The sequence below is a fragment of the Aristolochia californica genome, unplaced genomic scaffold, assembly GCF_029961685.1.
Source record: "Aristolochia californica isolate CCGP_79_NKW_82.1479 unplaced genomic scaffold, dmAriCali1.0.hap1 SCAF_1, whole genome shotgun sequence".
NCBI classification, from domain to species: domain Eukaryota; kingdom Viridiplantae; phylum Streptophyta; class Magnoliopsida; order Piperales; family Aristolochiaceae; genus Aristolochia; species Aristolochia californica.
This window is the reverse complement of record NW_027181770.1, coordinates 8,713,545-8,727,755: the sequence shown is the minus strand read 5'-3', so window position 1 is coordinate 8,727,755 and position 14,211 is coordinate 8,713,545. Positions and strand designations below refer to the sequence as shown.

Genomic DNA, 14,211 nt, shown 5'->3' with positions numbered 1-14,211 from the left:
ATTTTTGTACAAATAAGAGTATTTTATTATTATTATTATTATTTTTTTATAAATTAAGGTTCTAATGGTATGTTACTAATTCAATTTTAAAAATAATATCATTTATTGTAATAAATAAATATAAGACAGTTTTTTTGCGTAATGCAATAATTGTACACGCAGCTACTCTTTTATTTACGGATAATTTTACAATAAATAATAGGGTAATGGAAGGGCCCTTGTCTTCACACAGACGGCTCACGGTCTTTTATAGCTTGTTTTTGGCGGGCAAGGGCAAAAGCCAATATTCTCAGTCATCGAATGTTTGCCAATGCGCAATCCAGGCTCTTCTTCGCTTTAGCTCTCTGTCCTACGAACTAATGCTATTTTTGCTGGCTAACTGCGAAATCGGGATGATGTGACTATGGCTTGCTACTTTTCCCTTCATCACCATGTTCACTTCTTGTGGAAGAATCTCGGTCGGTTTGGAGGAGATTTCTCGATACGTCCGAGGACTGGTTACAACAAGCCACGTCTCCGTTCACGCACTTGTTCAGTGGAATTTAATCGGGTAATGCTTAAATATGTCTGGTTCCATTATACGCTTTTGCATTGAAGTTCTCTATTCCTTTGCTAGCATTTTTATGTAATGTATTACTGGAAGAACGCAGCAAACCAACACTTTTTAGGACTTCTTCAAAAACTTGAAACCAAAGCTATATCTTGGTGAATGGTTAGAGATGGATTTAATTTTTACATTTTATTTGTCTTTAAAATCTGAACCATAATTTGCATCGTTGTCGGAGTTGTTGGATCATTTTCTGATGGAGTTGGAGTGTGATCAGGGCTTCTCCAAATTAAACACTGAGTTGGAGTGTGATTTATCGAGAGTTAGTCTTTCATCAAATTCTTCAGGGGTCTCTTCTCAAATTGACAAACCACCTACCCATGGTAACGTTTTTGAGTCTCTGAAATTTAAAGAGAGAGATGCAAATTTGAATTCTTCGGAGGGCAGAGTTATCCTTGTCGATGGAACAGCTATTATCTACAGAGCTTATTACAAGCTATTATGTATGCTTCTGACCTTTTCCATTGACTCTTCATTTTATCGAACATTTTCCATTGTACTGTCTATTTTCATTTTATTTATTTTCACTTATCTAATCACACGAAGTTAAGGACAATCATAAAAAAGGAAGGGAATCTGAAGAATATAGCACATGATGTTTCCAAATGATTAAAATGGATATTGAATTCTAAAATGCTATGTCATATGTGCATAAAAGCGTCGAGAAGACAGCTGTTAGCCAGGTATAGTTTATGGAGTGAACTGTTGGGAAGCAAATAAAGGCATGGACAGAAGATGGATGCTGCAGAGATGAGTGAAAACTAGTAACATCTGGATGGGAGAAAATTCATGAGAAACTGAATAAACAAGAAAATAAGAGCTTGTTGTTTAAGATGGTTTGAGCAGCATGGAAGTTATAAAGAAAGACTTGTTCTCTAATATGAGAGTTAGCAAATAATAGAGCGAAGTGGAGGGGGAGACTTCATGTTTGGACTATGGCATTGATGACAATGATGAAGATGCACTTGCTTAGCAGGTTCCAGTTTGGTACTCTGTGAAGATCTTACTCGTATTTTTTAGCTTTGCCAGCAAGCGGCAGATCACTTTAAATTCAGTTTGTTTTGGTCAATAAAGTTGCTGATTTTTTGCTGTATGCAGCAAAATTGAATCATGGTTATCTGGAGCATGCTGACGGCAATGGTGATTGGGTTTACACCATTTTTACTGCTTTATCTAATGTAAGCCATGTTTTTGCTTCACCGATTTAAATTGGCTGAATCAAATTCCTCATATTTAATGATCCCGTCTCTCATAAAAAACTTATTTTTGATGCATTTTACACATTTTATTTTATGCTTTGGACTACTGTTAAGTCAAGTGTATAAAGTCTATTTGTAGGGTTTTGTGTTTTTATTTGGAGCTTTTTCAGTAATAACTTGGAACTTCTTCTGTGGGTTTACCTTTAAATTTTGAACCATCTAAGTCTGTCAGGCAGTAGCTTATTATGGTACTTACAGGTTGCCTTTGCCTCATTACTTATTTCATTTGTTGTTTCTATCATCTCTTCCTAGTTAACACATGTGATCTCTCTAATTTTCCATTTATCATCACATGAACATTTAATTCTATTTTTTATTTCCTGGAATTTCATGTTTTAAATGATTTTGACCCATTGCTTTGCAGCTGATTGACATATTGGAATTCATTCCTTCACATGTTGCAGTACGTCTTCTTCTCATATTTTCTATTAGATTTCATTGTTTTTTTATGATCATCTAAATTTCTCCATGCTTGCCAACTATGTGTTTTTCCATTTATGCCCACTACTACATCATTGTCAGACTGCTGATTGTCTTTTCTTTTGAAATAGCAATCAAGGTTGGCCTAGGACATAAGGAAGGCTCCTTAATAATTTTTCAATACAGGAAAATATGAAGCATTTCAAGATGAACAACAACAATTATAGTATTATCATTAGTATTTTAAATGGATTTAATATTAAAAGTTTTATTATTTTTCTGTTCTCAAAGGCATCTTGAATTGGTTACACTAAATTATGCTGGGCCACATTGTGATACCCACCCAACTACTGATGCAAGTTATAATCTGCAAATTATTCATCTTGGTATACCCTTTATATGGAACCATTGCTTCTCATTAAAGTTGGGTGTAAGTCCATCCTAAAATGCCTAACTGAAGTTAGAAGACTCTTTTTCCAATTAATAATTAAAGCATTTTTCCTGATACTAAAATTTGTAGGTTATCCCTCTGCCACACTTTTATGGTCGAAAAAACAGACAATGGGTTTGACACGTGGACCACATTAGTGGGTACAAACTAAATAGTACACTGGATCCAACATAACAGATTCCTGTTGTGATATTATGTTAAAGTTGGATCCAAGTCCATTCCAACATGACTAGTCAAAGTTGGGATGCCGTTTCCCAACTTATGACCAACAAATTTTTCTTGACTTAATTGTACTTCATTTACTGTACAAGTTTTATGGAAATTTATTTGAGTATATTTATTGTTTATTAGTAGTAAGCAATTTTTTTCTTTTAAATTGTTCCTTTCTTGGTCCATGGTCTTTTTCTATTTTTTATTTTAAAATTTTGCAAGGGTCTCATAGAATGCAAAATAACAATGTTCTATGTGATAAACATGAAGTGAAATTGTTACCCCTCTGTTTCCTCTTTTTAATTGTTATGACTAATATGTGAATGTCTATATCTATTTATTTATGTTTTATTTTCTAATGCAGGTGGTGTTTGATCATGATGGTGAGAAGTCAGTGATATCCTTCACATAGAAACTTTTTCTGGTTTTTCTTGTCCTTGAACTCTTTATTACTTCCATAGCCCTTTTGTGTGCCAGCCTCTTATAAATTACACCAAGTTCTAAAAAGACTAGATTTGATCCAAGTCACTCTACAAGTGGCTCTTTTCATCAGTAGACAGGAAGATATTTTAGTTAATCAAACTTTTTGTATCATGTGAAGCACTGAAATGCTAGGAAGAGTTCAGGATTAGAAAAAAATTGATCTTTTAATCTGGAAAAGTGGCTCAACATAATGTTGATGTATCTGGATCTGATAATTTGATTTAGACACGAAGCTTGCCTTAAAAACAATGCCTGTTCATAAGGAAACAAAATGAGTATCTGACTTGCTTTCAGTTATATTAAGTCATCATAAATGGAATATCTGGATAGATTTCATGTTGGTGAAGCTGTAAAATTTAGTTTAAAGAATTGTAAGCAAAAGGAAGGGGACTTATTTACATTTAGATTTAGGTAGTTTCTATTCATTGTTTTAGTTCTATTTGATCTTTGTACTGCTTGGATTTTTTACTATTTTCTGGCGAAAGCATGAGATGATTTAGCTGTATAAAAGAACAAGGTTTTACAGTTCTTCACTGCTCATAGGTGCTGCCATACATCAGTGGCAATTGCGACTGTTGATCTTGTGGACCATCATGAGACTTAAAATTTCTCTTTAACCATGTTGTGAAGGGCTCTGGTCTTCTTGATCAATGCTTGTTAGTACAAAACTGCTAATTCTTGGTGAAAAGCTATCAACACTCTTTTTTAATGAAACATTAAGGGGCAGGCTGGGATTGAAAATATGATATAGTCTCCTGGTGGTCCACAAGATCAACAATCCCAATTGCCACACTCATGTGCTCGTGTTTGAGTGGCCACAGAGCAGTGTCATTTGGTGAATGTGATCTGTGCCAATGTTCTTTAAGCTGGTGTGTGATTGTGGTTGATGAAATTTAGCATGAGATGCCTTTCAGGTAACATTTTGGGGGCCAAATTTTTACTTTTTCAGGAATTCCATTTGGTAACTCTACTGCTAATTCATCACAAGAATCTTACATGGCAAAAGGTATGTTTTATTATCTATGTACTGTTAGCATCTAATCGAACAGCTAAACTGGTCAAAGCTACATGTAACTAGTTGATTTCAAACATGTGTTTGTCCTCATACTTCTCTTTTTGTAATAGATTGATAAATAGACTGACGTAAATCTCTTGCTTTGTATGGAGGGTTTATAGTTTCATGTAGTGTCATATGCCTGTACGAAATTAATATATTGCTATTGTCAATTTAGGTTCTTGGGCATATTGTCCTAAGAAGTGAGTTCCATTTTTTGTTTCATGCATATATCCTACTTATATATTTTGCTCATTTGTGTTTTGTACATGAGCTCTTTGATATTCTTTTTTCAATTTTGGTCTCTCTTCTAACTGAATCAAACTGTAACATGCTTGAAGGTTTAACATTTCGTCACACTTTGTACCCATCATACAAGAGTCAACGAGTCCCCACACCTGACACTGTTGTTCAGGGTCGCCAATATTTTAAAGCGTCCATTAAGGCGATGTCTATCAAAGTGATTGAGGTAAATGACAAGGCTGATTTATGATAAACAAACCCACCATAAATTGGTTGCTTACTAAGCTCTAATAATGCATTTAATGTCAGGTTCCTGGTGTTGAAGCTGATGATGTTATTGGGACACTGGCTGCAAAAAGTGTTGCTGCAGGTTTCAAGGTATTTATAGTTGGAGTTGTTGTGTAGTATCTATTGTTACAAAGTAGGTAACTGCTAGAGCATAAATGCTAAAAAGGAAACGTGTCAACGGGAAAAACTGTGGCATCAAAAAGCCATTTACCTGTAGCCTGTCAATATTGTATTATATATTTAAGGAGTGTTGTGTTGAATGTTGAAACTCCTGTGATTGGTTGAAACAGTGGTCGCATTGGTGACTCTTCTGTTTGCTGTCTGAATCCATTGCTCCTGTATGAAAGTGAGAAAAGAAGATAAAGGAGGCAGAGAAAGTGGTCAAACTGATCTATTGTGCCTAGTGATCTGCATAGATTCCCATTAGATAGACAGAAAAGGAATTCAAACCTTTGCAGCACAGAACTCCTTGTTAGACACAGAAAGGAGCCCAAACCTATGCAGCAACTCCTTTCTAATGATCGTTGAACTTCCTAATTCTATGCTTCTAATTACACTTTCAAATAAGGTTTCCATCATAAACTCCCTGTAATTGTCTACTCAAACTTCTAAAAATGTGGTTGAATTTCCTGTGCTGATGATACCATATGACACTAATGCTAGAGCACATGTCCCAATGTCTTACAGTCCTTTACAGTAGTCAGCAAGTTTTCAAGCTCCTGTTGCTTCTTTTGAACACCAGATATGGCTTGGTCATATTCAACCACTATAACACTCACGTCTGAGGACCTTGACCATTATGGAATCCTTAGTCCGAGGAATCCTTTAGGAAGGAGAAACTTACTTGCCTTGGGTAATCTTTGGCAAAAACATTACCTTAAAAGGGTATCCTTTGCCATACAACTCCTGTTAAATTGAATCGATTGATCTCATAAAAAAGGTGGAGAATGGGGAAGAGAGGAGTGACTGCTTCATATAAAGATTATCATTGTATTTAGGTTTTTTGACTTTAAGATTATTAATTTCCTTCTGTGGCACAGGTTCGAATTGCTTCCCCGGACAAAGACTTCTTTCAGGTTCTATCTCCTTCATTACGTCTCCTGCGAATAGCTCCCCGTGGACCACAGTTAGTATTCCAAAAGATGTTCATGGTTGTCAATGTCTAAGATAATCAATGAGAAGCATTTGTTTAAAGGAATAGTCATCATCATCTGCATGCTCTATATGTTATTTAGTGCAGTAGCGACTTTTTAAACTTATAGCATTCTCTTTGAATGTTACTTTTGGTGAGTATTAGTATTGTTTATTGTACAATGATCATCGAGTAGTTATGTTTCATGGAAGTAAAGGGACACCTGGCAGATCCTTTCTTTCATTGCGTGTCTACTTTTATTTATCCACAAGCTTGAGTGGAAATATGTCTGGAGGAAAAGCAACATCTGTTACTCCTCTTTGGCAACTTTCACGTTACATCAAGCTTTTTCTAAGGTATTAAGTAAAAGAGTTTCAGGGGAAATATCTGTTGTTTGTTATATCAGCAATTTTCTGGGATCTTAATAAGAGTCTCAGATACGTCAGTTGCTTGGAAATGGGTCTGATGCTGGTAGAGTAAAGCATGAAAAGCAGGATAATAAGATGCATGTTCCTCTTTGTGAATCATATACTTCAAAATAATGAACCAGTGTTTCTCATTGTTTGATTGGATGAATTCCTCTAGTTATAGCTGTAAGTGGCACTGTTAGCATTGGATGTAAATTTATCGTCAAAATGTTTAAACTACCCTTACTTTGTCTAATTACCTTAATAAAAATGTATGCTTTTCGTGATGTTGATGTTATTTGCTTTTTAAGGTTGGTTTCATTTGGAGTAGAGGACTTTGCTGAAAAATATGGAGGTTTGGAGCCCTCTCAGTTTATTGATTTGATGGCTCTTATGGGTGACAAATCCGATAACATTCCAGGTTTTAGAATCTTGTGATCTTATTCTAGATCTTTTTTTCTTGATTGAAAGTGTGCTATATTTTGGGCCGCCTTTGCTGAGATATGTTTTATCCTCTAGTCCTGGTTTTCTTCCCCATAATGCCACAAATTGAACATACATCCTTTAGCAGTATTGCAAAAAAAAAAAAAAGCAGGTTCCCCTGAGTTTCCAGTTTCTTATCACTAAAAAATCAAGTTGAATTTATTATTATTATATAGACAGTCTGCTACTTAAATCTTTTAGTTATTTTTCTTGGCTTTTTTCTAAATGCAGGAGTAGAGGGTATTGGGCTTGTCAATGCGCTCAAACTGATCACTAGGTTTGGTATGATTACAAATACATTTTGTCTTTTGTTATGATGTGTACTTGTCTTTTGTAATGAGGTCCTAACTTGATGCATTCCTTCAAAGGAGGGATTTTTGAGTCTCTGTACGACGAAATGTTGACCTTGGCAGTAGTCTTTTTCATGAAGTGAGATTGATACCTATTAAGGGTACAATGCGTCCATAGCTCATTTCAAATGCGATGTCTCTGAAAATGACAGGAGTCCCTGATGCTCATTGCTATTTTGGTCAATGAACTAAAAGGGAGGTTGTCCAATGCAGCGCATTGGTCTCCATCTGTATTTTGAATGAGCTTGAAGTTATCATGAGTTCATCTATCATCACCCCAGCAGATACTGTTGAATATGCATGATTTATTGCCTTTATGCTGGTTAGGCACTTTGGAGAACTTGTTGCACTGTATTGATCAAGTTGAAGAAGAACGCATCAGAGAGGTAAAGCCTATGTCAACAATGAGAAAAAACATATAAACTCCTTTGGGAAGGATGAAAAACATTAAAGCCTTCTTTGCTTGTCTCCATACAGATTGTGATGGCTCATCACTAGTTTAATGTAACATTTTACCTTCTTTTTTCTTCCCTTACAGATCATGATATCAAATGCCGAGCAAGCTATCTTAAGCAAGAATCTGGTACTCAGCTTTTTTTTTTTTTTTTTCTTAGGATTTGTCAGTTTATATTATACGGGTTTGTCATGGAAAGCAGAGAATCTGTTTCTGGGGATGAAGCCCCTTCCTAAAGTCTCAAGGTGGCCGGGGTCTTTTTTTCTGAATAATGCTCTAAGATCTCTTTTAGCTATTCTTTTATTTCAGCTCCGTAATGTGGGGATGACTAAATCATGTTTGAATGATGAACTCACTCCTGTTTCTCTATTACAGATTTAAGGTTCCCCTAATAACATCAATTTTTTGCATGGTGGTGAGACTGCTTGGGAAAGTCCCATTCTATGTCCTTCTGTCATGGGAAAGTACTCATTTGAGGACCTGTCCTCAAATCTGTAGTAGCACATTAGCTAGACAGAGAACTCAGGGACTAATACTGAATAATCCCTTTTTTTTATGCTCGGCAACTAGCCAAAGGAATTTCTTCCTAATATTCCCAACGTTGCCTTAGTTACATGTAGATTTGTTCATTGCATTATCTGCTCTTTATTTTTTCTCAATTTTGAGTTCTTTTACTAACCAGTAAATAATTCTTAAGACCTTTGATATGATGTGGTTTTTTACCTTATTTTTAACTGTGGAAACCCCTATCACTCTGTGGCAGGCAACAGTTCGGTGTGACCTACCATTCTACATGGTGCCTTTCAATACATCTGACCTTGTGTTTGAGAAACCAAAGGTAATTTTAACCTGTTCTAAACAATAAGTATTCTACGTTTGCTTTCACTGCTCTCAAGGTTTTTTCCCCATTTGATGCAGGACAATGGTGATAAGTTCATCAGTCTCTTAAGAGCTATTGGTGCTTATGCGGAAGGCTTTTCTGCAGATCCCATCATTAGAAGAGCATTTTATTTGTGGAACAAGCTTTAAATATGACTTCCTGTTAATTTATACATTCAAATGTTACTTCACAAGTATTAAAGTTATTAAATAATTCATTTTTTTACTTTTTAATTATGTCTCTTTTGCTCAAAGTGCGCCTCCTGATTTGGGTCTTGTAATCGACACATTCATCTCTCTTTCGCAATTGAAAATTCAGCGGAAGATATTGAGATGCGGAGTAGCCCTCTTTAAGGATTTGCAGAGAATTCATGGTCGTCCTCGTCCTGGACTGCAAAAACAATCGGTCTCTACCAAATATGGACAAAGTTGTGACATATCCAATAGCCCTCTTTAAGGATTTGCAGTGGATCTTTTCTTCTTCGAAGAATTTCTTGCAGACCGAAAGCCACGGTTTAAATCTGTCAATTATACCAGGAGACACTAAGGCAGATGGAGCCAGCAGAAACTCTTAACTCAATACTTTCGATCATACATCCTAGTTAAGGATACTATTTCTTTCTTTTTGCTTGAAAATGAAAAAAAAAAAAAAACAGACAGCTTTCAACAAAATGCATGTCAGTAGTGTACATTTTTCATTCTCCAGTAACTGAAACACTGGGTTCAGTTTCAGATTCTCCGGACTGAACTTCAGAGTCTGGCATTTCAAACTCCAATGTCACATTGAACCCAAACTCGTTTCCAGGAACAAAAGCTGATTCAAGTTCTTCTGTAGGCTGGGTTGTCTGAAATGTCTTCTTCACTTTCAAATTCTCCTACACCATCATAAAATTTAGCACTACCTCAAGCAAAAAAATGACTACTGCAATAGTCATGATAGTAATGCATTACTTGCCTGCTCAACGTAGTTACCCATGGTTGAGCTGAGTAGTTCTTGGATAACAAACTTGGTGACTCTGTCTCGACCAAGGACCTGCAAAAGAAAGCTCTTTGGAACCTGGGAAGATGCAGACAATCATGAGGTTGAACTTGTTGTAAGTGGTGCAAAATATTCTGAAAAAAACTTACATTTGATGTTTTCCCTGGAAAATTCCCCATCATCAAGAAACACAGTAAATTGGTCAGTTTCCGGGCCAAGGTATGTCACCAAGCTTACTATAAATGAATGAAATACGAATAACAAATTTTCTATGTCGAATTTGGAGAAACAGTGCAGAATCAGAGGCAGGATAAGATTGTGTGATCCAAAACTATACCTCCTTTCTGTCTGCGGAACCCTGGAATTGGTGGTGCTGTTCGAGCCAAATTTGTCAAAACATCATCAAAAACTTTTTCTGTCTGTTCTGCAGTCAAGTCCACTCTTACCTGAGAATCAAATACCACAAGAAATTGTGAATTCTGTCAACAGCATTACCATGGGACTTCACCAAATCAAGAGAATTACATGGATCTTATCTTCATCGCGTGATTCAACGTTGATTTTAACATCTGTTAATGTGATATCTTTCAACTTGGGACCAGAGACAGATGATTCTGAACCTATAAAAACAGAGAGGCACACTTCAGTTTGTGATCAAGAATGAGTCCATATTTTCTACTCAAGTAAGAGATGAGTAGGACATACTCATCATAGACAAGAGCTAAGTTCACCTGAACGAGCTGCAGATATTGGCCACAAGAGACGTCTGAAGTGTTCCCCGTGAGGGTAAAGGAAGCTGAAAAGCAACATAAGTGTATAACATTAGATCCACAATCATATGATGTTGCAGTAGGATGAAGTATGGGAAAAGGAATTTGCAAAATAATATCTGTGGTCACTTGTTTCACTATCCGAATGAAATGTCAACTGCACTTCAGTGAATATAGCTCAAAACTTTTTGCTCCTGGACCTTATGGTCTACTGGATTATATCAGAAAAAAAAGACAGGAAGAATTACAGAAACTAGAGGTGAAAATGTGCATAAAAGTTTAATGTGTACCTCCTAAACAAACCTTGCTGGGGACCATAGAAACGTTGCAAGCTTGCAAAGCACCCTTGAGTATGGTACTTGCCAGGGACATTTCTAAGAACTGCTTCCTGTAAAACGAAACCTCATAACGATCATCAATTTTTCAACAGAGAGGGCTGTCTTCAAATGACACGAAGAGAGTGCAAATCCTCTGAGTAAAAACTACAGACAGCTTCCAGACAAGCTTAGCCAGCGATAGATATCAAAAAACTTGACAAAAATATCGCCCGAGATAGAATAATTTGCATGTCAGCAGCGTAAGAAGCCATTTTAACGGGATATGTTAACAAACGAATCACGCCCTGTTATTTCCCGAAACTTTTAAGCAAGGCGGCAAGTTTCAGTTTTGATTAATTACGATAACCAGAAAGAGCATCACTGTTCTGAAGAACTCTAAACATAATAAGGAAAAAAATTCATGTGTTAGAAACTGCCAAATTGTCATATTTCCGAAATTGGGATGAGTTTGTTAAGTAAGTGACAGACCTTCAGTAAGTAAAACATATAATGTCATGATTAATCCCATATCTGTTCGGAACCACGGTGAATTCAAAGTTTAAAACAACAAAAGATCCAAAATTTTCGGTCAAAGGAACATTTCTCTACCAATCTTTGTCCCTAACTCCTGAATCTACGCAGTTCAGTAAGTAAGGGCATCTGAAAGCAAAAACAATTGAAATATTGCAGCAAGTGGCAGATGAAAGCAACTATAATTGCAATAGTGGAGCAAGTTTTCGAAGGCATATCCCACTAATATACCAGACAACAAAAAAAAAAAAAAAAAAAAAAGGAGAAGAAGAAGAAGAAGAAAGAGTCGAGGAAATGCTATCTTACTTCAGGAAGAAGCCGTCCCTTGAAATGAAAACCGCAGCTCATAGCAATTGGCATCGTTGCCATGAAAAACTTGCTGATATCGAAGCTCGCGCACGCTGGGTCCTCGAGTAAAATAGCTCGTAATAATTGGATAAACTATGAACCAATAAACAACCTTTACTATGACTGAAATTACGTTGCGAGCCTCTGCTACTTTGCCTTTTAAGACCCTTAAATAATAAATGCTTAACGGTAAATACTTGCCTAGGGCATGTTACATGCACTCTCCTATTATTGCGCAGCTTATGTGAAGTCTATTTCACTTACGCTGGAGAAAGTGGGCCGAAACCCGTTAGTGTGCCCAGTAAGATATAGGAAAAAATGATAGGGAAAAATGAAATACAACTTTAGGCATAAAATGATGGTAAATGAAATCCGAGGGTCGAGCTCGGATTTCACTTACCATGTTCAAATACATCTCGTTGTCAGGGAGAATCAGGGAGGAACCTCTATCGAATGAGGTTTTAGAGAATTTTTTTTTCTCTCTCGTGACCTTCGGCTTCTCTTCTCTCTCGGCCTCCCTCTCCTCTCCCTCTCGACTTCCATCGCATAGCACGGGAGGCCAAGCCTCTGCCATAGAGCTTCTCGGCCTCCCTCTCTTCTCCTTCTCTGTGTACCATTGGAGCGCCGCCTCCGTCGACGTAGTCTCTCGCCGCTGAGGAAGACGACGCGCGTAGGAAGGCGATGGGAAAAATTAAACCGTCGTAAAAATAATAATTTATATTTTTTATTTATAAAATAATTATTTTTATTTATTTAATATATTTATTTTATAATTACTATATTAAATTAGTGATTTATTAATAGTCATAATTAAAATATTGTTAAAATAAAAATTTGATAAATTTTTTTGGTTTAATTATCCCATTGTTATAATTAATTAAACCAATGGTTTTAAATTTTGTGACAATATATTATTAATTAATAATACGTAAAAATATATTATGTTATTGATACATATATATATATATTTATTATATTATATTAGTGGTTTTTAATGTTAAAACATATCTTATGTTATTAAAAAATAATTTATTTATTTATTATATTCACTTAAGTTTTTTTTATTTAATAATTTATTTTAGTCGTAGGTACTCAGAGGAAGTCTGTAGTACAATCTGCAAGAACATCATATTATCGAGATGTTTTAGCAATTCAGATGTGGCAAAATTATTTACTATTATGTTTTAATGCCACTAAATATTTTTTATGTTATACTTTTGTATAAACAAATATAATTTTTTATATTAAAAAGGTGATTGAGTTATATTTGTATTATTTTTATTTTTATTATTACGATATTTGTGATGTACTTTACACCACACTTTCCATTGTGCACACTAACACAAACAAGTACTTTATACTGCACTTTCCATTGTGCACACTAACACAAACAAGTAACTTACACTGCATTTTCCATTGCGCACACTAACACAAACAAATACTTTACATTCCCTCTCACTTTCACAGGGAAAGTACTTTTATTGTATTTCATTTCCCTCTGCACTTACATTGTGCACTAACCCCCCTAACTTAAAGAGAATTTACATTCCCCGGGGAAGTAGCACAAGTAGCCCAAAAAGCCTTGCCTGTTAGTGCCGAGTGTAAGTGAAATGTATGTCACTTACGTTGGGTAAAAAGAGCCAAAATCCGTTAGTGCTTAGCGTAACTGCAGGGGGAAAGTAAAATACAAATGTATTTCACTTTTTCCCGTTTTCGGCATAATGGGAGGGAAAGTGAATTCAGAGGGGTCGAGCTTTGAATTCACTTTCCCACCCTCAATTACATCGGGCTTGGGTTGTTTGGAAGGAAGGCTTTGTCGAACGATGGCTTCTGAGTAAAAAAAATTTCTCTCTCGCTCACGACCGATCTTTGGCGATTTCTATCGCCCTTTGTGCGACCTGTCTCCAATGATCGACTCCCTTTTTCTCGCCATCCCCAGTATCGACGACCTTCGGCGATATCTCTCCCCTCTATGCGACCTGTCTCCGGCGCTCGACTCCCTTCTTCTCGCGGTCCCCAACATTGAAGACCTTCGGCGACATCTCTCCCCTCTCTGCAACCTCTACGGCTCCTCCCTCGCTTGCGACCGTTGGCAATTTCAATCACCCCCTTTGCGACCTCTCCCCGATGCTTGACTCTCCCTCTCGTCGTCCCTAGCACTAACGACTTCTCTCCCCTCTCTGCAACCTCCGTTATTTGTTCTACTCGTTGCAACCTCCGTTATTCGTTCTACTCGTTGAGCGAGGATACGAGCTACAGTAACTCAAGGCAATGTATGCCATAATTACTATTATTAATTTTTCCTTTTAAATAACCATTGTTATTATTTATGTTCTATTTTTTTTTATAATATCGTTTTTTTGTTTTTGATTTTATATTCATATTTTGGACTTTTTCATTATGCAATACTTAGTATTTAATTACTTTCCAATTTTATTTTTAAATTATAAAGTATAATTAAAACTAATAATTTATTTTTATTTTCTTTCGTTCCTTTTAAAACAATTTTAGCTTTGTTTAATGTTTGGGTCAAGTGGAGTTTCTAA

At 36.0% G+C, this 14,211-nt stretch overlaps 2 protein-coding genes across 3 annotated transcripts; one reads left to right on the top strand and one right to left on the bottom strand.

The window, feature by feature from the left end:
* Positions 1–293: 293 nt before the first annotated feature.
* LOC137958521 (uncharacterized) lies at positions 294–8,948 on the top strand. 2 transcript variants are annotated; one of them, XM_068805582.1, is made up of 15 exons: positions 294–550; positions 825–1,050; positions 1,706–1,785; positions 2,231–2,269; positions 3,312–3,330; positions 4,380–4,436; positions 4,826–4,953; positions 5,037–5,105; positions 6,056–6,141; positions 6,866–6,975; positions 7,269–7,319; positions 7,715–7,773; positions 7,926–7,970; positions 8,605–8,679; positions 8,760–8,948. In XM_068805582.1, exons 1-15 carry the CDS (start codon positions 404–406, stop codon positions 8,868–8,870), a joined length of 1,302 nt encoding a protein of 433 aa, XP_068661683.1. In that variant the 5' UTR covers positions 294–403; the 3' UTR covers positions 8,871–8,948. The 2 variants fall into 2 exon arrangements, with proteins under 2 accessions (XP_068661683.1, XP_068661691.1); XM_068805590.1 differs by lacking the exon at positions 4,380–4,436.
* A 325-nt stretch (positions 8,949–9,273) lies between these two features.
* LOC137958834 (uncharacterized) lies at positions 9,274–11,747 on the bottom strand. The gene is made up of 8 exons (XM_068806007.1): positions 11,624–11,747; positions 10,760–10,857; positions 10,431–10,495; positions 10,225–10,319; positions 10,037–10,145; positions 9,849–9,862; positions 9,676–9,777; positions 9,274–9,595 (listed from the first exon to the last, which is right to left on the bottom strand). Exons 1-8 carry the CDS (start codon positions 11,684–11,686, stop codon positions 9,416–9,418), a joined length of 726 nt encoding a protein of 241 aa, XP_068662108.1. The 5' UTR covers positions 11,687–11,747; the 3' UTR covers positions 9,274–9,415.
* Between the last annotated feature and the right edge of the window lie 2,464 nt (positions 11,748–14,211).

Bases quoted from the DNA above. Each gene is read 5' to 3' on its own strand.
- LOC137958521 (XM_068805582.1), top strand. From the start codon at position 404: ATGGCTTGCTACTTTTCCCTTCATCACCATGTTCACTTCTTGTGGAAG. The intron at 6,976-7,268 runs GTTTTAGAATCT...TTCTAAATGCAG, and splicing joins CAAATCCGATAACATTCCAG to GAGTAGAGGGTATTGGGCTT. The intron at 7,320-7,714 runs GTATGATTACAA...TATGCTGGTTAG, and splicing joins CAAACTGATCACTAGGTTTG to GCACTTTGGAGAACTTGTTG.
- LOC137958834 (XM_068806007.1), bottom strand. From the start codon at position 11,686: ATGGCAACGATGCCAATTGCTATGAGCTGCGGTTTTCATTTCAAGGGA. The intron at 10,496-10,759 runs GTACACATTAAA...GTTGCTTTTCAG, and splicing joins CAGCAAGGTTTGTTTAGGAG to CTTCCTTTACCCTCACGGGG. The intron at 10,320-10,430 runs GTGAACTTAGCT...CTGTTTTTATAG, and splicing joins AATATCTGCAGCTCGTTCAG to GTTCAGAATCATCTGTCTCT.